The sequence below is a fragment of the Cyrtonyx montezumae genome, unplaced genomic scaffold (genome assembly GCF_038088225.1).
Source record: "Cyrtonyx montezumae isolate F1298 unplaced genomic scaffold, pur_monq_1.0 scaffold_30, whole genome shotgun sequence".
In the NCBI taxonomy this organism is placed as follows: domain Eukaryota; kingdom Metazoa; phylum Chordata; class Aves; order Galliformes; family Odontophoridae; genus Cyrtonyx; species Cyrtonyx montezumae.
In genome coordinates this window covers 8,148,608-8,171,669 of record NW_027072035.1, presented here as the reverse complement: position 1 = coordinate 8,171,669, position 23,062 = coordinate 8,148,608, and the positions used below count along the sequence as shown (strand labels likewise).

General features: G+C 36.8%; 1 protein-coding gene across 2 annotated transcripts in view; it reads left to right on the top strand.

Moving 5' to 3' along the window:
- Positions 1 to 22,849, top strand: part of PJA2 (praja ring finger ubiquitin ligase 2) — a 36,677-nt gene extending 13,828 nt beyond the window's left edge. For both annotated transcript variants that reach the window (XM_065744234.1, XM_065744233.1), the window contains exons 2-9: positions 7,333 to 7,545; positions 8,902 to 9,958; positions 12,065 to 12,247; positions 13,637 to 13,819; positions 15,381 to 15,492; positions 20,706 to 20,820; positions 21,115 to 21,230; positions 22,207 to 22,849. In XM_065744234.1, coding sequence (XP_065600306.1) covers positions 7,347 to 7,545; positions 8,902 to 9,958; positions 12,065 to 12,247; positions 13,637 to 13,819; positions 15,381 to 15,492; positions 20,706 to 20,820; positions 21,115 to 21,230; positions 22,207 to 22,314 — 2,073 coding nt within the window. In that variant the 5' untranslated portion in view covers positions 7,333 to 7,346 and the 3' untranslated portion in view covers positions 22,315 to 22,849. The remainder of the gene's footprint in view (positions 1 to 7,332; positions 7,546 to 8,901; positions 9,959 to 12,064; positions 12,248 to 13,636; positions 13,820 to 15,380; positions 15,493 to 20,705; positions 20,821 to 21,114; positions 21,231 to 22,206) is intronic.
- The last annotated feature ends 213 nt before the right edge of the window (positions 22,850 to 23,062 follow it).

Below are 23,062 nucleotides of genomic sequence, written 5' to 3'. Positions count from 1 at the left end.
ATGTGGGTTTTTTTCCTGCTCAACATAAATTTAGTTGCAGGTCTTCAAGGAGATGTGATCTATTTCATCTTGGTCAATTGTAATGGTCATTTCTGGGAGCTGCCACAGTAACAAGTATTTCATCACAAATTCCCCAAGTAAGAATAATGGGAAGAGGAAGGGTGGTGAAAAGTTATCTTTTTAATGTATTTTTATTTTTCCCCTCTCCATGACTTTAATATGATAAGTCTGTCAGTGTAGCAGGTCTCTACGTTTTTAAACAGAACAGTAGCTACAATTTGTTCATGATATAACTTCCTCCCTGGCTCGCTTTGTTGAAGAAGCCTTCTTTGTTTCTTATTTGGAGAGGCTCCTTCCTAATCTCTTGCCAGTTCTTAAGTGAGCCTAAACTTTCTACTTGAAAAAGAAAGCCTTATGCACTACTGCATGGTCAAGAGTTTACAGATGTTTTTTGCTCTGAACATGCAGCTTCTGTCAAGGTGCCCACAATTTTCAGCTGAAATAATGCATAGATATCTTCAGCAGTATTACATTTCTGTACAGCTTTTTACAAATAGCATGTACAGGTTTTCATAGTGTTGCTCATTAACTTCAGTAATGGGAAGGCAAATGCTAGTGGCCACTGGGAGGGCAGGCTCCTCCTTTGAGGTTGAAAGTCAGAATTAATTTATATTTAAAATTGTCTGAGCACAAATTTGGTTTTATATCAGCTAGTTGGAAGGGTGAAACTAAAGTATCTAGTTAGAGTTTTTCCGTATTTTTCTTGTTGCTAATCTTTGTAGTCATCACTGCAGACTGTTTCACAGCAATCATAAAATATCCTGAATTAAAAAAATTGCATTCATTTGGTTAGTGCAGTCACATGCTTTGGAAAGCAGACAGCTGGAGCAAATGGAGATTAATGAAAATAACTAAATGTTGAATTGATGAAGGCTGTAGGTGAGATGCAAGTGCAATTAGGTGAACCTGTCAAATTCAGTGAATATAAGGTACAGGCTGGAATTTGGCATATATGAATTCTTGGTTGCTCTTTCTGTTTAATTGCTAGTGAACAGAATCTTCAGGAGGTTCAGAGGTTTGTGTGGGTGATTTTCATACACTGACAGGGAATAAAATACTCTAAATTGTGTACTTCATAAATGAGTGTTAATCTAATTTACAGATTATCACATTCATGATGGGCCAAGATTATGCATGAGGACAGTCAATGCAGATTGTGGTGTACTCAAACCTGTTTTGTTGCTTGTGTTTCAATGTATGCAGACCAAGTTCAGAAACTCAGTTATCTTCAAACTAATAAATTACTAGATGCAGAAAGAAGGGCATATTACAACTTTGTAAGGAAAGCAGGATTTTACTAAAGTGGCTTAGATAGGCCTTGATTTCTTTCATTGTCATAAGTTTTAACAGTGATTCTCAGTTAAACTCTGAACAATATGATGCTGTCCCAGTAAGCTGCAGAGAACTGCACATCAGACAAGGCTGCCTGCACTTGTGTCCGGTTGTCCCATTCTGGAGCTGGGTACATCATGTCTCTGATCTACCCAGATGGTGGCAGTTCAAGTAGTACTGCAGATCTAGGCCATGCACTCCTTAATCCCAGGAGATTGCTTCTCCTCTTTGTAGGGTATGGGATGTGGAGGAGTCAAAAGATTGATGAAGAATGGAAAGTAACACAGAGTGAACGGGGTTGCTGGGGAATGTAGTGCTGAGGTGTAGAGTCCTGCTGAGAGCTCACTGAGTCACAGGGCAGGAGGCTCCAGCTTGATCTAGTCTGGCTCCATAAACCTCACTGATTTGTGTTTAGGACTGTGATCAAGGTAACGGATTGTTTCTGAATGTTTGTGTTATGGTACTGGGTTGTAAACAGATGTTTATCTTGCACAGGTGGCCAAGAAGGCTGATGGTGTCCTGGCTTGTATCAGAATAGTGCTGCCAGCAGAGCAGGACACTGATCATCCCTCTGTACTCAGTCCTGGAGAGGCTGCACCTCGAGTACTCTGTTCAGTTTCAGGCCCCTCACTACAAGGAAAACATAGAGTGTTACCCGGAGAAGGGCAGAGAAGCTGGTGAGGGGAGTGGAGCACAAGTCTTAGGAAGGGCTGCAGGGGGAACCAGGACTGTTTAATCTGGAAGAGGATCAGGGAGACCTTATTGTTTTCTACAACTCCCTGATAGGAGACTGTGGCAAAACTGGGGTGGGCCTCTTCTCCTGTGTAACTGGCAATATGACGAGAGGGAGTGGCCTCTAGTTGTACAACAGGAAATTCAGGTTGGACATTAGGAAAAGTTTCTTCTTCAGAAGAGCGTTTAGGTGCTGGAACAGGCTGCCCAGAGAGGTAGTGGAGTCAATGTCCCTGAAGATGTTCAAGGAATGTTTAGATGTTGTACTGAGAGCCATGGTTTAGTGGGGAAGTATTGGTAGTAGATAGATGGTTGAACTGGATGGTCTTGCAGGTCTTTTTCCAACCTTGGTGATACATCTACAACTAACCTTTAACACAGTGTTTCTTCTGGAAAAAAGAGGTGCTTTGTGTAGTTGTTCTTTTCTTTTGTTTTGGGAGTGGGGGTATAAAGGAGGGAAGGCAGTGACCTAAATTTGCTGGGGAAGTCAAATGGACTGAGTTCAGATGCTCAGGCTTTCTGTGCTACAGCCTGTGATCAGCTGGCTGTAGGGAGTGGGGTCCTCAGTGCAGCAGTTACAGATGCAAAATGGTCTGCTGCTTCACTCTTACTGGTTTAAGACAGTACCTTGCAGAGCCCACCCGTCTGTTTTTTCACTGCGTGTTTTAGGAATGACTCTCCTGAAACCAGCTCTGGTAACCTGAAATAATTTTCTACTTAATATTCTGCTTCCTGACTGGTGCTAATGAACCTTTGAGGAGTTCAGGCATCCTTCACAAATGGTGGCAGTGTGGCTATAACCATCTTTAGCCTAACGCACTGATGTCTTCAGTCAGTTTCCCATACTTAGTGACAAGTGTGTGGTATCAGGAAGGAAACTCATCCTTTCACCCAGGCCCTGGCCTTTGTGAGGATATGTTCATCACTCATCTCTCTAGAAGAAGTCTGACTTGTCAACAGATACTGGTGATCTTTGAGCAGGCTGAGTAAGTTGAACTTGTTTGCCAGGCAGAGTGATGCTCACTGTGAAGGATGGGTTTGCCAGAGAAGTAGAGAAAATGTATATGTCATGAGAACTTTGTTGGTCAAAGGGTTGCTTGTAGACTGATATTTAGATTTAGGTGCTGAAGTGCTACCCATTTCAGGCATGAAGATTAATAAATGTGATGCCTGCTCGTATTCATTTTCTAGGTAGAAGTCATCTCTTTCCTTAATCCAAACGTGAAATCCAAGCATTCAGTAAAAGGTAAAACTTATCACTAGTTTGATGTAATAAACCTCTCCCAGGGCAGAATAACTGCAGCTTTTAAGGATGTTGTATTAAAAAATGAGTATGAAAGAATTATTTGGAACACAAAAGGCATTGCATGCAACTTTAATGATCTTACCAGCTGTGCACATCAATTTAAAAACAAAAGAATATTAGTGTTTGTGTTCAGAGTTTGACTCTTCTGACTGGACATGAATGCTGATGAATTAAAAACTAAGTGTTATGTTTTACCTTTTATTTCATTGAGTTTTATTAGCATGTTTGAGGGCTGACTTCTGTCTTGCTATGCTGATTTAGTAATCAAAGAGTAATTTTAGTAATCTAAGGGAATTTCGTTCTACAAGTTGTTGTATCTGGCTCCTTACTGTCATCTCCCTCTGGCACTCTGCTTACCAGTCGTGTTATAATCTGTGGAAATTGAACAGTTCGGGACTTGCTTGAATAAACAGGAATTGTTGATTGACTTACTAAGGATATTAACTGGTCAACTTATTAAGAAAATTGTCAGCTCCTCCCCTCCCACTTTATTTTATTGTTGCATTAGTTGTAGACATTGTTTTGGCAAGGATGTTAAAGGGTTGTTTTTGCATTTCCAATGGCAGCATTTGAAAAGGATTTCAGGAATAGCGTAGTTAATGATGAATTTACCATTTCAGCTTCTGTTGTACAATATGGTATGAACAGCTGTGGACAAATGCATGCAATTGGGGGAAAAAACTATATGTAACAAAATTACATAGTTAAAGGAACAGAATCTCTTCCTGCTCAATTTTTTTTTTTTCTGCTGAGGTTCAATTGGGTTTTATCCCAGATCTGTAGAAATAAGCAGTTTTGCCACAATGCTGCTAGTGATAGATATGTTTGAACTTATACAATGTTAATGGATCTGGGCCATAGTTGTGGAGACTTTTCATGTGTGGGCAGGGAGGAGTGGTAAGTAGGATCATACATTCTAGAGGAGATTTAGAGCTATAGATTTACAGTTATTATATTTACAGTTATTAAAGTTACAGCAACATCACTAGTAAATGCTTTTTAGAATTGTCTGAAGATCACAAAAAGTGAAGCTGACAACATTAACTCCTTATGTTTGCTTAAGTTAAGCATTGCATTTGTGGGTAATTGGATTGCAACTATTTACTTTCCAATTTTGAGGACTGCAAATATCTTTATTATTGCTGTAAATTCACCTGGGAATAAAACTCTTCAGACTCTTGTGAGAGATATCTTAGTGTTTGTAATTTTGTTTAATTTACTCCACCCTTAACTTTTATCCTGGTTTTCGAGGGGGGAAATAATATATTTAAATTCTTGTTTTCTATAAGCTTGCCTATTTTTGCAGCCTTACGTTCTCCACCATTACTCTCCTTCTCATGGTTGGCTTTTTTTGTTCCCTTTTCCTATGGGAAGGATCAGACAGGAGGTGTTTGAACTTTCTTCGCATAATTTAAGTGGAGTTGCTAGGAAAACTCTTTGGAGGTGCAATGCTGGCAATCCCAAACTTCTTAAGATGGTACTTTCTACTCAAAATTGTACCTTGTAATAACCAGATACTTGTATTTGCTGTTTCAGATAAAGTTGGCAGATCTGGGCTGTGGGCCACGTACTGCCCAGCCCATCCTATAGCTGCCCCATGCCACTATAATGGTGGTGGTTCTATCCCACTGAGCAGCCCTGCCTGACCGTTGGCACACCCACTGCTCACAACAGCCACAGGTTGGTGTGCAGTCTGCACTGTCTGGGCAGAAACCAGGACACAGGAAAGGTGAAGTGCTAACTGAAGCTGAGGCGAGTCATTGTATGCATTGTGATACGCTGGCTAAGCACAGTCCTATGAACAGCAAAAAATATGCAGCTGTGCTTTCTGTTTTAGTGAAAGAACTTGAGAACAGGTTTCAAGATTGCAAAAAAAGCAATTTTTTTTATTTGTAACTCCATTTTGAGTCAACATAAATATGTTACCTACATATTTTTAAATAGCGTGTATAGAGTTGCAATCCAAACATGCCTCTTAGTTGGGCTTTCATAAGCCCTTTCTTATCGGAGAGAAATAACACTCAGTTCACCATCACACCTTATTCATATCGCCACTTTTTGGCAGTATGTGCATTTGTAAGCAACTGTTTTCAGGGATGAAGTAAAATTTCTTCAAAAATCACTGACAAACATTCTGAGAACTCACTAAGAATTGAACTGCCGACGCTGAACTGGATTGATGCATTAGTTTCAAAGAAGCAAGATTAAATATCCCACTGTTATGTTTTTGTTGCTCTTGTTTTTATTTTAGTAAGAAATAATTAAATTTGGTACAAGTTTTGCTACTTAAACATTTTAACTGCATTATAGATTTTTCAAGGGCTACTCTGAAAGTAATGCATCCTATTTTATTATGTTGGCCCACAACACCAGAGGTCCATTTTGGTGGTATGGCAGTAGAGGCTGAACTTCCCACCAGTATTCCATTGCATTTTGTTGCTATATATCAGAAGAGGAGCAATCTGACAAAATGGTGTCTGACATGGAACTGTATGTGAAGCAAAGGTATGTCATTGAATTCTGTGAGGGGAAGAAAGGTACCCATTGGTGTACAATGAAACTTTATGAACATTTATGGAGACCAAATAATGGATGTGAACTCAGTGAGGCAGTAGATGGTGTGTTCCAGCACTGGAAATAGTGACAGTGAGTCACCTCCTCTTTTCAGATTTTTGCTAGCTTAGCATGCATGCTGTTTCACTGCTGATGAAAATGCACAGCTAATGGAGGTGACTGTGTTGGAAAATAGGGTTTTGTGGCTGAGAATTTCCTCCATCAAATAGTGTTATACTCTTTGCATCTGTTATATTTTCATGGAAACTACATAGGAGACATTACTTTTGAAGCAACCTACATATTCTTGGCCCAGTATTTTTTTCTTTTCACTCAGTGCAAGCAAGTGAAAAGGTTGAACACCCATGAGTTAAAGCTTCTAAGGAATTACATGACTATTGTAAGCCTACTTCTCCCCCTCAAATACTTGATTCTCTTTTTATTTTTTGATTTATGTTAAGTAGATACAGGAAGCTACCTTTAGTGCTATGTCAGACCTAGCAAAATGGCAACTTCAAAAGTGATGCTCATTTAAAAAGGAAAAAAATACTGCTTAAAGTCTTCGACAGGTAGTACATATACATTACATCTTTCGATCAGAAACTATGTTAATAGATGAAGAGTTTCTTCTCTTTAGATTTAATTCTCCTTTTCAATTTGGTGACTGTCAGGAATAGAAAACCTAGTATTTCACCTCTATATGTAATGCAGATTAAAAGTGACACAAAGGAACATGTGAAGGCCATTAAACATCTCAAATCTGGACTTTTAACTGAATTAGTACAAACCTTTGGACATAAGCTCTTGTGTTAGATTTTTCATAGGTGATCCTACTGTTGTATTAGAAACTTTTCGTTGCAGTGTTGCAGCTTTTCTGCATTGGTTTTCAAGTATTATTACTGCAGTAATAGCAACTGTGCATGGACTATAGCTTTGTATGGCATGAAGGCTTTATGATATTTGTGAATATCTTGTGTGAGATGGCATAGATATCAGTTACAGAAATAAGTTGCTTTAAAAGGAGAAAGTAGGTCTTCTGGCATTGTATGAAGTTTCAGTTGTTTTTATAAAATGTTATTCATCACAGACTTGTTAAGATGAGGGCAAGATTGGCCTTGTTTATATTTACTGTAGATCAAAATTGTAATTATGTGCTTTTATATATGCATAGAGCACTTGAAGTTTTTAAGTTGTTTGCTTGTGAGTTACAAGACTATGTAGACCAGAAATGGGAAATGTTTTTTTTTTTTTTAATAAGAAAGTTTTGGGGAGGGTTAAAACTGTGGAAGACATACTGTTATCTAATATAATCTTTTTGTTTGCTTGTTCCTTGTTTTTTGTCCCTCCAGAATCTCATGCAGCAATGGGTCAAGAAGCTGGCAAACCTGCAAGGCTAAAACCAACAGGAGGATATCAGACTATTACTGGTAGAAGATATGGAGGAAGGCATGCTTGTGTCAGTTTTAGACCATCTTTGAATAGCCAAGATGAAAATCAACACCATCACAATGGAGAATACGAAGGATTAGAATTGGATGATGATCAGGAACAGAATTCTTTATGTATGTACTTGTCTGTGTGTATTCCATTTTATTTCAAACTGTGGTGTTTAGGGGTTGGGGAGGGAAGACACAGAAATGTAGAGAAGGAAGGAGAGTGTCTACGTAAGTAATCGAGTGTGTAAACTACACTTCAGATGGTTTCATGTAATGAAATTTAAAGCAAACTGAAGTATTCTTTCATATTTCAATTTTGCTTGAACTTATTCATAAGTTAGTGTGTCCTAACCAACTGTATAATCATAGGATAGGCAAAATAATGGGATTCTTTCTTGAAAGACTTTTCTTTGGAAGTAGCATTTGGAAGGAAATCTGTTCTTTCCTTCCAGTGGAACCAGGCTGTGAAGTATTTGATGCATCACGTACCAAATATTATCTTTGACCTCAATGTAGTTACAATGAAAGTTATTTTAAGTTTGTATAAGATCTTAAAAATTCTCTTCTGTTAATAGAACTTGAATGATTTCCTTTTTTTCACTTCATTGATTAACAAACTGCTGATCTTTTTTTTTTTTTAAACCCTGGAAAAGTTATCTCACATGGTTTCCAAACCCTGCATGTGTTTAAAATAACATGTTATGGACTCCCTACCTTTAACTGTGCTTCTCATTTCTTTCTCCTTTAACAAAGTTTAAGTTCTTTACTACCAACCTAAAATTAAGTATTTACATCAAGTGATGCAAGCCAATTGTGTATTCAAAAGCAGCTTGCAGGTAACTCCTTGATTTTGTGGTAGTGCCAGAATTTATATTTTTACCTCCTTTGAACTTTGCTGAGCTCAGGATTTATTGTCCCTTCATGTAAGCAGTGTCCAATATAACCAAATGGAATCTGTGGTTATGATGACTACAAACTATAAATTCTATGTTCATCCCTGCTATTTCTCCTTATGTAGAGTAGCATTCACGGCTGTTTGTACAAAATATTGTGTTGTTAGTATGTAATTTATGATAGCAGTAAGTGGTTTTATTTGAGTGTGGTAGGAGCACAGTTCAGCTAGTTAATGAGTAGTCCAGTTTTAACATATGGAAAAAGAAGTTGCAGCTTTTTAAAGATTCTAGCATCTTGCAGGTTTTCTCTTTGCATCTTAACATCCTCTTTTAATTGAACAAAGTAAAGGTTTGGTTTCAGCCATCAAAGGCTAAGCTGAACTTTTATCATTTAAATTTATTTCTTTAGCCTTTGGTTATAGAAATGAGAACGTAAATATATTAATGAAGAATCCTTTGCTAAATGTTTCTCCATAACAAGTTGCATTGCATTTGTAGTGAATTGCCCTTTTTTTTTTAATGAGCCAGTTTTGTAAGTGGGATTACCCATTGTTTTCAGTTATTCAATTGCTTTTTTTTTTTTTTACAGCTTTCTGTGGAGGTTCTGGACCATTGGTTCATGTTTCTCCACGTTTATTGGATGAGCCTCTGTTAGAAAATATTGGAATTGGAGAGCCTGTTTGCCAAGCTGTGTTCACACAAACTTCAGAGGCAAACCCTTTATCATTTTTTTATGGTGTTGAAGACAGCCAAATCGCAGGGAACGTTGTGAGCCCTGATAAAAATTCAGAGGGCCTTGCAAAATATTCTTCTGGAGAATGTGAAGATTTGAATGGTTGCAATGGAATTGCTTTTGTAAACATTGATTCTTATGAACCTGATAGCAGTGATGGAGAAGATGATGATGGTCAAGACCGACTTCTCTTGGTGAGAGAAGAAGCAAGTGTATTTCAGGAAACTCTAGATAGCATTGCTTCTCAGTTAGAAAAAGATGTAGAGTCTTTTACACATTTACAGTCTCAATTATCTACTCTCAGTGACAGAGTTTCTAGAGAATATCGTGAGGAAATAGGACCAGTGCCTTTAACGAGATATTTTAGTACAGATTCAGACTTTACCCATCCTAACAACAGGACATATAAAAAATCTGCTGAAGTTCAAGCCATACTGAAAAGTAACCTGAGAGGTGGCAGTCATGAGACACAACAGGTGAACACGGTGATTGTTGAAAACAGGACCTGTGTAACAACTTGTAATGAAGTAAATGTCAATGGGGAGAATGAACAAAGTAATTCACCTGAACTAATAGTGAGGCCTAAAATAAGAAAACCAAACCCCACAAGCCATTTGAACAGAGAGAGGCTTCCAAGTAATGAGGAAGAAAGCATGTCTAGGAGAGAAGTTGACATTGATGATATCCAGCAAGGCTGCGCTGAGTTTTCCTTCAGAAATGACAAAGAAAAATTGGGCTCCAGTGTGTTACTTGATTCCAGGTGGTACAGTGATCCTCAAAGCAACACAAAAGCAGACCTAAAGAGAAGTACATCAGCTCAAGAACAAAAATTTATGCTAGATAGTAGCAGTTTCTGGGATGAGTTTGAAGACTGCAGCAGAGACTTACCAGTGTCCCACAGAGATGATGACAGGTAAAGTTCCATTTTTGTATCTGCATTGGGTTGAATTGGATGTGCAAGTAATGTGCAGCTCTGCATGATTTGTTAGCAGATGGAACACAATAACTCAATTTCAGAATATGTTCATGTAGTGAAACACCAAATTCTCCTCTCAAATCTCCTTCAACTCTCTTCAAGATAATCTAAAGAAATGGTACTTTACATTACTGTAGTATAATGTGATGCTTTTGGTATTTTTCCAAATACTGAAGTTGGGAAAGATCATAAGAATTTGATCAGGAAAGTTGTTTTTATTATTATTATTTTAATTATTTCTAACTGGAATTATGCATTTAATAGTGGAATGAGGAGCCTGTCCTTTAGCTCCCACAATGTGGTGTTAGATAGTATGGCAAACAGAAACCAGTTCAACTAGGTGTCTTGTCTGATCCCAGGAAGTCTGTGCTAAGTTAATGTCTCATGCTTTAGTAAGTGACAGGTCTATTGCTCAGTAATCATTAAATGAAGTCCTGCATCTCTGCAGAATTTGGCTTAGTGTTAAATCCTAAACTTTGAAATTTATGTATATGATGTTCTTATTTTGTTTGCTATTAATGACTGTAGATGTCTACATTCCTTTCAATGAAAACTAAGATCTATGTACATACAAATTCCAAAACAGAATAGTATTGGAACAACTTTGACTACCAGTACTGTAATAGGTAAGTGACTCTGAAAATAATGCCTCATTTATTTCCACATGTCACCACTCCACAGACTGCTGTTTTGGCTCCAGTTTGTAGTGGTGACACCACATCTCATCACTGGTAATAATGTGATACAGGATTACCTTCAGTTTTCTGTTGGCTCAATACATACTGACAAACACTCATTTGGAGTTCTTTCTGCTCACATGTGAGCATTTGTCGGACCCATGTTTTGTGCCACCTTTGCTTCCTTCCAATGAATTGGAACTGTCACTCAGCTCTTTAAGCGGTTTGCTGGTTGTAATCCACTGATTTGTGGGGGTGAGTTGATGGAGATACTTGTCATTTCATAGTGTGATAGATGTGCATGTATGTCTAGAATGTGGCTCGTCTTTCACATCACTATTGCTTCTGCTGCAACACACTGCCCATGACCTCAGTGTGCTCATCTCTGCTGTTTGATGCTTGCTGAACATTGATGGAGATCAGTGAATGACAATGACTGCCATGTTTTTCTGCATGGATAAATTCAGTAACATACTTTGCTTTGTATGCACTCCCATGTCAGGTGACATTTTGTCAGTCTGCCCCTCTCCTGCCGTCTGTCACACAGCAACAAAATGTGATGGAATGTTGGTGGGACAGTTCAGCCTCCTACTGACATACCACAAGTATCACCCTCTGATGTCATGGACCAACATATAACATAGGAGGCATTACTTTCAGAACAGTACTCCTATTACTGTAATCTGTGTCAGTAGTCATTACTGGATTGTGAAATAGAGAATACTGAAAGAATAGTCCTGAGGCTCTGGGTTAGTCTTACATTATACTAACTTTTATGTGTGAAGAGGGGAAATACTAGAACGTTAGACATTAGTTGATAGGACATAGGATGTATTGTCTTTTGAAGAACTCTGTATCTTTCATCTGTTAAAGCTAGTGGCTTACGTGATTTTCAGTATCTAGCAATTGTACCTTTGTACAGTTTGAAAAAGAGAGGAGGGACTGTTGTGAATGGCGTAGAGACCTCAGAGCTTCTACTTCATGTTTTGTGTGACTAAGATATGAGGCTGACATTTCTGCATTTGCTAAACAAACATTGGTTTTCTACATATCGGGATACTGGTAGGAAAAGGTGCATCTAGGGCTGTGGACTTTTATTTCTGCTTCACAAATGTCTAAGCAGAACGAGAAAATACTAAGTAGTGTGGGCAGGATTTTTTCTTTCCTTTTAAGGGAGGTTTGAATAAACTACACATATATGTATTTATAATCTATTTATAGGTAGCACAAAATTGTCCCTATGCTGGGAAAAAAAATCTTCATATAAAAAGCAAGAAGACACTGAGTGGGTGTATGTTTGTGTGTTTTTGTGTTGTTTCCCTATAAAGCAGCGCTTAAATCCAGATCCTGCCTTTTTATATTGTAGCTCAGAATGTAGTGATGGACAATGGCCTGCAACCAGTAATATGTGTTTTGTTGCTGAAGAAGAAGACCAGTCCTCGAGTGATGAGAGCTGGGAAACTCCCCCAGGAAAGGAAGAACATGAAGCAGAAGCGCTGAGCAGCAGCAGCAGTGCAGAAGTGAATGCAGATCCTTGTTTCCACGGAGGGTATATCTTTATTTTTACTGAGTACTTTGCTCCTGTAAATTCTGACAGCAATGTCACAGCAGCCACATGGCACTATGCAGAATAAAATAAATTCTAAAAATAGTTACTGTCTTAGCAATAGTCACTTATGTACAGCTAGATTATTAATTTAATGTACACGTTTAAAATAGGGGAAAGTGTCATACAAACAATGCTGGCTATTTTGTGAAAGATGCAGAAATAAGAGGGCATTGACACTCTAATAATGAGAAAAAGTAGCATCAATAGGGATAACAAGCTGGATGTACTGACCCAAAAAAGGCAGTTTAGGCAAGCTAATTATATGGCACATGTCTCGTTATGCACATCTTCTGATACTGCACAGTACTCCTTGCAAAGCTGTTAGTCATTGCTTTTCATATTCCAGTGAATAGAACAGCTGTTCTTTATTTCTTCATTTCTTCTTTATTTTCCTGTAAGTGATTAAAGTAAATGTGAAACATTTGCTTGATGAGAGCTTACTTTTTTACTTTTTTTTAACAAAAGACTTTTTCTTGCAAGGCAAAATTGTACCTATATGTTGTCACGGAATTTTTTGAGTATCTAATATAAAGACCCAAACTAATGATTTAAGGTCAATAAAGCAACAAATCATGGCTGAGTTTTCTTTCTGCTGCTTACAGACATACAGGAGCTAGCACCAAAAAGTCTAAATCTGTTACCACTTTGTTAGCATCACCCTCTTTTGAGGTCTTGAGAGTTAAAATGGCTTTATGAAAACACCATGAAAATTAATCTCTTTCAGAACAGCAGTAATGGTACTGTGTAACCTTTAGTTCTCTGTGATGTGGATAGCCTACAAATGTACTAATTTCGAACACAATTCTTATTTATTTGCTCTTTGATAAGAAAATCAGTTTCCTAATCCCTGTGACTTTTGGTTCCCTAGAGAATCTAGGAGCAACACATGACTTCACTTAGAAATAACTTTTTGGAAGTTAGGTCAAGCTTCCCCATGGCAGGCTGCTCCAGGGTGTTGAGAGCCTTTAAGTTTTAGATTTTGGAGCTTAGATTAATAAAATCTTTAGAACTAAATTTTCTAGTCCTGTCAGGGATACTGCCTGTACTGGAGAAAATGTAATCCAAATGGCTTGTTGTATGGCTAACCTTGAGCACTGTGAAAATAGTTGTCACAGCATCATGGGTTATAGTAGGTTCAGAGTCTGGATGGACCAGGTGATAACACTGAGAAATTACACTTTTTGTTTCCCCGAAGCAAAATTTAATACGAAACTCTAGGAAACGCATAGGTTCAGCCCTTGATATAGTATTTGTATCCTCTCTTGATTGCAGATGCTTTAGAAGTTGTCATAGCTTCTTAGTTTTACCTATTCATTTATTTATTTGAAGGGTGCAGATGTTTTTGGAGGAAGGAGAAATTCCTTGGTTACAATATCATGAAGAAATAGAAAGTAGCAGTGATGAGGAGAACTACCCATCTGGTGATTTTGTGCACCCTGGATTCTTTATGTTGGACGGAAACAGCCTTGAGGATGACTCCAGCATGAGTGAAGACCTGGATGTGGAGTGGAGGTGTGTATGCCTCTGATGGTTTCTCTCATTTGTTTTAGAGACTTTGTAGTGACTGTTTTCTTTCCTTATGTAAGGTATCTAAATACATGCAGCTATCAGTGTGTACATGCTTCAAAGACTGATAATCTGAGTTATGTGGTTTAACACCCTGCATTAAAGGTTTCCTTTTATGCTAGAAGGTAGATGTAGCTCTGTTAAATCAGGCTGCAGTCTGAAAACATTCTGGAGCACTAGGTATTTGAGCGATGTGTTTAATTCTTCAATTGATTTTGAAGACAGTAAATACAGCAGGAGTAATAAACAAAAGGCAGTATGTATGTAGTCAAGCTTCAGGTCGCTAATTTCAAATCGGTCTTTTCTTTGCAGGTGGAGTAAGCTAGATGTTGTAAAATATGCCTTATTTCTTTTAGAAATGCCACGTACTTACCCAGTGGGATTGTAATTTTGAATATTTCACTTATTTTTTTTTATTTTAGATTGCTGACAAAGTGTGATATTTATCAGAAAAGTCCTGCAAGTAGCAGGAAGAAAGTTATCAGAGCTACTTGCACAACCTAATCTTAGAGTAGTATATTGCAAGCAAGCTGGACTGAATGCTTTTCAGTAAAAGACTTAAAGCTTTTTCTCTTCTTAAATAATATTAAAAATTTGCCATGTATATGTGTCTTCATAAAGAATGTGTGTTACATTGACAAGAAGTTGAGTGTGAGCTAACATATGGAAGTCCAAGTTGATATAAGGTACATCTTATTATAGGGACAAGCATGTAGTTACTGCAGCAAGCTAACAAGAAAATTGTTGTATATGGGTGTGGACTGATTTTTCTGTTACGGAGATCAGCTTTGGTAAGCTGCTTAAATAATCAGAATAGAAAGAGGGATGTTTCTCTAATAGCATGGGTTTTTTTTTCTGTTCATTGTTTATAGAGAGTAACAGATTTGCTTGTACCCATTTTAAAGTTTGATTCCTGATTGTTAAGCTGTGAAATGTCTAGACATGATAAAAATACAATTTGAACAACAATTTTAATAGAAGCCTAATAAAATATGCATGAAATTTATTTGCTGAACTGTTTACCCTTTTACATTGGAGTGGTCAACAGTAAAAAATCAAAATCTTTTGATGTCCATATCACTGTGACTGTACAGCTGTGCTGGGCATAGGTGTTGATAGTGGGTTCTGCCCACTGTTCAGCTGGTTCTGGCAGGGCCCAGCAGGAGCTTGGGAGGAAAGGACATTTGTTACATATTACCATATAATTCTGTTAACTGATATTAAATTGAATTAGCATTCACAGAGTTTATTTTGCCAATGGAAAGTAATTGGCAGGTGATCTCCCTGTCTTTGTCTTAGCCCAGGAGCATTTAGGTTTTTTGCTCCCTCTGCCCTATGAAGCAAGGAAAGAGTGACAGAGTGCACATCTAGGCAGTCAGTCAGGGTTGCTGCAGTAACCACCTAGTGAGAGTATTATTGACGTGGAACAATTAAATGCATCTAGTCTTTCATGTTGTCACTATTAACTTAAGAATCATGGTCTGCCTTTCAAACTCATGTTTTTCAGGTTGCTGGATGAGTTTGGTGATGGACTAGGAGCTACTCAAGTGATTTCATATGTGGATCCTCAGTTTTTCACATACATGGCACTAGAGGAGCGATTAGCACAAGCTATGGAGGTATTAAAGAATAGGAGTTGATTTTTGTATGAATTAAAATCAAAGCACACTGTGTGTTATTTTAATACACAAATATTCAGGTCACTGAGTTTGATTCATTTTTCACTTCAAAGGATACTCTTTTTGTGTTAATATTAGATGTGATAATATTTTTTTAGATAGGAAACATTTTATCAATACTGGAAAAATATGAGAATGGTAGAGGTATTATAACCATAGTGGTGTTATACCCTTGGTATTGTGACAAGAGCTTTTCTTAGTAAACTCATGAACAAAGATTCATTGAGGTCTAGAAAAAGATCCTTTCTTAGTCTGTCTTCAACCTTTGCAAGTTTGCAAGTTTGAAAATAAGTTCTTCTAAATGGTATAGAGCAAGGCATCATTGATCAGCACTGATTTTAGAACTAGTATTAGAATGTATATTAATTTTCTCTTGCAGAGGTGACAGTGTTCTCAGTTTTCCTTTAAATGTGAAGACATCACCTCAGTGTTGCCAAATTTTGTACATACCAGAAGAAATTTAATACCTAGATCTGTGTGTATAGATAATCTTTTTTTTAAGAGTAGCAGTGGAAGTCTTGTATTTTTATTCCTCATAACTACTCTTCAATGAATTTGTTTGTCTCCACTACATAGTGGATAAACTGCCATGGTTATGATCTGATCATGGTTTGTTGTTTTTTTTTTTTTAAACTTAGTTACATGATATTGGTCGCTGTCAGAATGAATACAGTGCTAGCTAGCTGAAATTCTGTTTCATGTAACATGACAGTTTCTGCTCTGCCAGAAATAGTTTCCACAGAGTATTATCTGCCAAAAAAAGAATTGAATTATGAGTAGACATATAATATGGTGTTGCAAAAATTAAATTTAATACTTGTATGAGAGGTTTAGGGGGATAGCAAGAGTGAGCTTGACAGGTAGCTCTTAGTTAAAAGGGGTGAACAGGCTAAACTGTCATGGGTATTATGTCTGCTAGCATATAAGGACATTTTAAAATGCTTTCTAAAGCTGTTAGTCAGTGGGACAATCATAAAGCTTTCTATCTTTACAAATAGTGATAAAATCAACATTTTTGTGAAAAAGCTTAATGGCAGTTTTCCAAGGAAGTCAAAGGGTAGCACTTGAAGTTAACAATCTAACTTTTAAGTATGTGTCATTTAGACCATATTGGAAGTCAGTATTTTTTTTTTTTGTAGATAGATTATCACAGGGTTTTCTTCAGTTTTGTATGATCTTGTTAGTTTTACTTCTGTGGAGATGCATCAGAACTGCTTCTTCCTATGTAGGAGGCCTTATTCTAAAATCGGTATTGTGAAGCTGTACAGGGAAAAATACATGTCTTTTCAATAGCTACCAGTTTTCACTACACCAGACAAGGCAGAACTACAGAAGCAAGTTGACCTCCTCCTTAGCAGTGAAGAGGAATTTTGTGGAGAGGGAGAATAAATCCCATCCATTTTTATCTATTTATTAATTTGTTAAAAGTTGATTTGAGGTTATTACAGTTAATATTTTTTTCTCATTTTTATTTAAGAGCATTGTTGAGCTCTGCCAGAAGAACTTCTTTCAGTCTGGCCTGTAAATTCAATCCTATGTGACTGTATGCATGACTGAGAGGGAAACTGCTGTAATTATGTTATTGTCATCAGGAACTGAGTGTCAATGAACTTGCTTGTCAAGGAGGAAGATGAGTACAAAAGTAGTTAGTTACTCTCTGGAACCTGTGGTACTGGTAATGGTACAGCTCAATGTAGATGTTGGAGGAGAGGGAGCACCAGTTCTCTTACATAGTATTACTGCTTGAAATTAGCACTTGGATGTCTGAAACTTTACCCTGAACTCAGAAGCCTGGCATAGTTGGAACTGCAATTAGTAGCTGCTCCATAAGAATAAGTCTTCGAGAGTTTACTTGGGAATACATTAGCATTGTACTTGTGTAGATACTTCTTAAATTTGCGATTGATTTAATGTTCTCAATTCCTATCATTTAGGAATACACTGATAATGTCTAGATGTTAATTTCTGTACTATTGGCAGAAAATGAGAACCATGTAAGAAATTCTTAAGTATTTGTGTTACCTGAAACAGCAAGATGCTTTGCAGTAGCTGATGAATCCATTTGTTCCCTTCCCTTCCAAGTACTGCAGTACAGAGTATCATTTTTAGTTCATATTTATCTCTTGTTCTTCTTGCTTTCACAGTTTGACTTAGGAAGCAACTTCTGAAGCTGATATTCTCTTGCTGTCAATTTTATTAAATTGAATTTAAATCCTTTCTTTTTTGGATTATTACCATCAAGCAACTTACAAAAGACTTTTCCTCCCAGTGTGAAGGGTTGCTATTCAAATACTTCAGAAAATAAGTGCAAGGGTTACCCTAAACTGTTCAGCATTTGTCTTAGACAATTTGTATTTCTGGAAGTGGAGAGGAACTGAGTAAAATGTTTATCTGTCCAGAATTAATTTTGATTGTTTGTGTAGATTGTATCTTAAATCAGTCACAGCAAGATGTAGCATACAGTATCTTCTGCTTCCTGGGAAGCAAGACCTATGAATCGCTAGTCCTGTATAAATTGTTAATAAAACATTATGTAACCCTACCGCTCATAGGAACAACAGAAACTAGAAATTCGTTTCTGCAGGCACAGCTTTCAGAACAGAATAAAAAAAGCAAACTTTTCTGGTAGTCGTGTAGTTGTAGATGTACATGGGTCTCTCCGAAAGTAATGCCAGTTTTTCCTCATGGAGAAATTCAGTGGAACACCTCTGCTTCATACACATTCCCATGTCATATGCCATTTTGTCAGACTGCTGCCATCTCTTTCTCAGTAACAAAATGTGATGTAAAGTTGGTGCGAGTGCTCAGCCTCCTACTGACACATTGCCTCTGCCTCAGATGTTGTGGTACAACATCGTAAAATAGGGGTCATTACTTTCAGAGCAGTTGTTTTAGGAGGCTTCAAATTTAGGAATGTGTAATCTTTCACTGGAACAGCTAAGCATCTAAGGATACCATGACATTATGAAGCCTCTTCTTTATCTTTTCTACTTCAGTCTTAGTAGCTGTTCAGAGGTCTCTGAAATGTGAAAACTCTGTATTCCACTGGGCTGACTGAAACTAAAAATCCTATGCGTTTTATGATACAAAGAACAAACTGAATGAAAACTTCAAGATTGAATAACAGCCCCTTGAAAATGTCTTCTCTATCAACTTTAATGACATTTTAATGCAATTTTTCTATAAAGCATGTGAAAAGTCTGACCATTTTTGCTTTACAGTTGCAGTTAAATGCATGCATTCTTCAAGTAGAGAGATCTTGACAACAGATATCTTAGGAGCTAAGGTCAAGATGATGAGACTTGAAAGCTCTTTTAGGTAAATAAGAATTAAAGCAATCGTGAGAAAGAACAATGACTTCTAGTTTTGTGTTCCTTACCTCTCCACAGAAGTAAAGGGAGAGATTTCATCTTTTCTTGATGTTCTCTGTTTTAGAGATGAACTTGTTTTTTTTTTTTTTTTTAGGCACTTCTCTTTTTACAGTTATATGGTTCCTATTCACTAGATAGTTTTCCTTCTTGTTCTGTATCTTTTGTTATCACTTCGCAGATTTTACTGCCTGCATTCATTTTTCATTTTGCCCTTTAAGCAACTTTCCCTCTTTGAACCCTTCTGCAATTACATATTATCACAATTATAATTTTGTCACAATTTATATTGGCTTTCTAAGAGAACACTTGTTGGTTCTTAGGCTACTAGGAGTCTTACAGTGTTTAAAAAATATATCATTTGTACTATTTCAGTTTTATGTAGATCTAGGTTAAAGGCACACGTGTTGGTTAAGTCTTGCTTAATCTGATTCTACATTATGGATGCAAATATACCTTTGCTTTTGGTGTAAGTTGAAAAAGTAACTCATTTGCTTCTTGATAATTGGAAATGCTTTTGCACCGTATGTCTCATAATGTAGAAATCTAAGCTTTGACTAGCATTTATTTTTAATTAGGCTATATTCTGTAAGACTGGAGTTCTCCTAAAGCAATTTGTCTGAAAAATTTCTCAATGAATGTGTGTGCTGTTTTTTAATTGTCATTTATTACTTTTGTATTTGGTTTACTTTACTAACAGTGTAGAACAGGTTAGAAGTCTCTACATTGTTATTGACTTCATTTATGGATATTTCCTGTGGTGATTCACAGATGTGAGAAGCCCACATCCTTGTAGCTCATACCACTGTTGTCTTTGGCAGCATCCAGCGTATGGTTTGTGGAGCATGGAGTGGTAGAATCAGTGTTTAATAGGAGAAAGAAAACCAGAGTTATCTATGAAGAAAAGTCATACAAATTCATAAGCAAAGTCATACAAGTTACAGAATGAACCTTTCCTTCAGTCTGCTTTGGTTTTTGAAGATGTAGTTTAAGCATAGGAGTCATTGTGAGGGTTATTGTCTGTGGTGTTTCTTTTATGTAGCTTTCAAAAAGCAAATAATGCTTCTGTAAAATATTGTTTTATAGTGCTAATATTGGATACAGACAGACTTTGACGTAAGCAGTCTTGCATCTGTCTTGTATCTTGTTTAGCTATCCCAGCTGTAGTAGTTAATTAAACACTGTACTTCTACCTATGAAATATCTTCAGACTGTTACACCGTAGTGTGGTTGAATACATGGTGTAAATAAACATCAAATCTGCCTGCTTTGGCATTGGTGCCATAATGGCTTTATGTGGTGAAATATTTAATTTTGTTTCAAATAAGATGACGTCAAAGTGAAGATCATACTAAGTCATTATACAGCTGAGATGCATCTCTGTGGGTTCTGCTTTTTCCTGAAAGCATACATTGATATTGTAACCCAGGTACTTAATTTTTTTTTGTTCTTATTTGAGTAATACTAATTTCAAAGCCAAAAATTGTATCAGTGGGGCTTTTCTTTTCAGGCACTTTAATATTGGCAAGGTTTAATGTGCTTGACTTGCTCTCTTTTATAATGTGAACAAACATTCGTTGAGAGTAAGTAGTGCATCTGTGCTGATATGTTGAGAAGCCTTAAAAACAATCTGATACTATCTTGACCTTCATTTTCAACTCTTTCATTACAAAAATAAAAGTGAAATAATGGTTGGTCTGACAGGGTTCCTTTTCTTCCATATTTGTTTTTATATGAAATTTTGTATTTGTGAGTAAGAGAACTCTCTCTTTCTACCTTTTTCAGAATGCTCTGGCACATTTGGAGTCTTTGGCAGTTGATGTTGAACAGGCTCATCCACCAGCAACTAAAGAAAGCATAGATTGTCTACCACAGATTATTGTCACAGATGACTATGCTGGTATGGAAAAAACAATTAACTTATGCTATGCTTATAAGGACAAATTTATCTTATTAAAATAGCATAGATACATCCTTGTTGGCTGCACAGTGTGTTTAAATACTGCACTGTGAGTTACTGAATTTTGAACTGAACTGATTGGAACATTTGTAACATCTGGAAAATAAATCTTTACTGCATGAGGTGTGATTCTGTTTCATAATCATCAGTGATACTGCTGATATATCAGTTTTAATTTTAGTTAATCTTAAGTGTAGAAAAGATGCTGATGCTTTTTCTGGTTGATGGCTGTAGGTCAAGAGCAGTGCTGCACTATATGTTGCAGTGAATATGTAAAAGATGAAATCATCACAGAGCTACCCTGCCATCATTTGTTTCACAAGCTTTGTGTCACTCTTTGGTTACAGAAGGTAAGTGCAACAGTATGCTTTTTGGCTGTTTTTTGGGTGGATTTTCTTTGAGTATTTGCATTCTTACAGGAAGAACAGTTTCAACCTTTTGAAAATGCGTCTTCCTACAATTTGTAGGAGGAAGAGGAGGTTCTTTGATATACATATACCCAGTGTGAGATTAGGAAACAACGGTTCCTAATGTTGGTCTGACCAGTTTATTACAAATCTTAATCAGGAAGATGGGGAAGGAGGGATGGACACTATTACCAACTGTTTGGGGGGGGGGGGGCAGTTGAACACTTGTGTAAGGATTTATAGTAGTTATAGAGTGTAGTGATGACATTCTTTAATGGGAAAGAAGTTGTATGGAAAGCATGATTTGTTTTGGGAAAGAATAATTAAAAAAAAAACAAACAAGTTAAGCTTTTGTTGGATAACAGGAGTTTTCTTTACTGTAGCCCCTACGTTAAGTGAAGATATTGCTTTGGTTTTCTCTGAGGACAGCCAAGTATCTCATCTGTTTTGCTGGAAGGTGTCAGGCCCATTTGTGGTGACAACTAAGGTTTACAGAAGAAATGAACAGCTGCAGGAATACATGTAGATTAATCTGCAACACTTTCCTTTGATAAATGTTCTATTAGATTTTATTTTCATCATCCATAGTTACCTTTTTCTTTCTTGTTAGATTTGGGCTTTATTTTTCCTTAGAGTGAAGTGTAGAATATGAACCAGGCAGAGTTCCCACTTCTCTTTGAAGAAGTCCAGCTTGCAGGGCTACTGTTGTCACATACCTGCTGTTTAAAGAAAAAAAATCTTCCATCAGAGGTGATATCATTATCTCTTAGCTTTAGTCTGCTGTCCAGTCTGATTTGAATTTGAGATGATGCTGTTTGTCATCAAGACTTGAAATATGTTGTAAATCATGAACTTCAGCTCTTCATTAGAATAGAATTCAAATTCTGTAAGTTAACTGTCCTTCTTTCTCTCTCTATAGTCAGGTACGTGTCCTGTTTGTCGCCATGTTCTTGCTCCTATGCTTCCTGAAGAAGCTGGTGCCACTGCTTCCATTCTACCTGATGATGATTCCTCATTTTCTGTTTAGAATGTTACAGGAGCTCTCAAGTGGTGTCTGAAATAAACATTCTACTGCCAAAATAAATGTTAATTGCATTTAATTACAGTATGAATAAATTATATATAAAATACCTTGTATATTGTATATTTGTTTCGAAAGAAGACACGAGAATTTTTCAACTCTTTAGGTATAAAATAGTTCCTAGTTTTCAATTTGAAAATTTAAAAATGTGTACACTTTTTTCAGTTTTCAGAGTAATATTGCTGGTAGCTATAATGTCTAAAGCTTATATTATGATAAATTTGTCTAAAAAGATATGGCACTTTGTGTTTGCATTCCTACAACTGCAGTGCAGTTGCAGCTTACTGAAGCTATGCTTATAGTCTGTCTTACATAACTGAACGATTTGCCAATGAGTAAGAGTAATTTTTGTTTACATCAGATATGAAGACACTTTGTGACGACAACAGTACAATTTGTTTTCACTGGAAATGCAATGGAACAATATCTCAGTTTTATTCTATATTGAACTCTTTCCTGGCGTCAGAAGTGCTGTTAAATTGCTGTTTGCCTGGACTTCTTTACAAATGCTGTTACCGATTTTAAGTTTAAGTCTTGAATTGAGTGTATGAACTTTGGAACTTCAACATTTGATATTCTGAGTTGCTAAGAAGTTGAATCTGTAACATCTGGGAAGCTAGTTCTTTTTTGTTTTGTTTAAATAACATTTTACTGAATAGCCCTTTCTGCTTGCATGTGCATTCTCTCTCTTCTA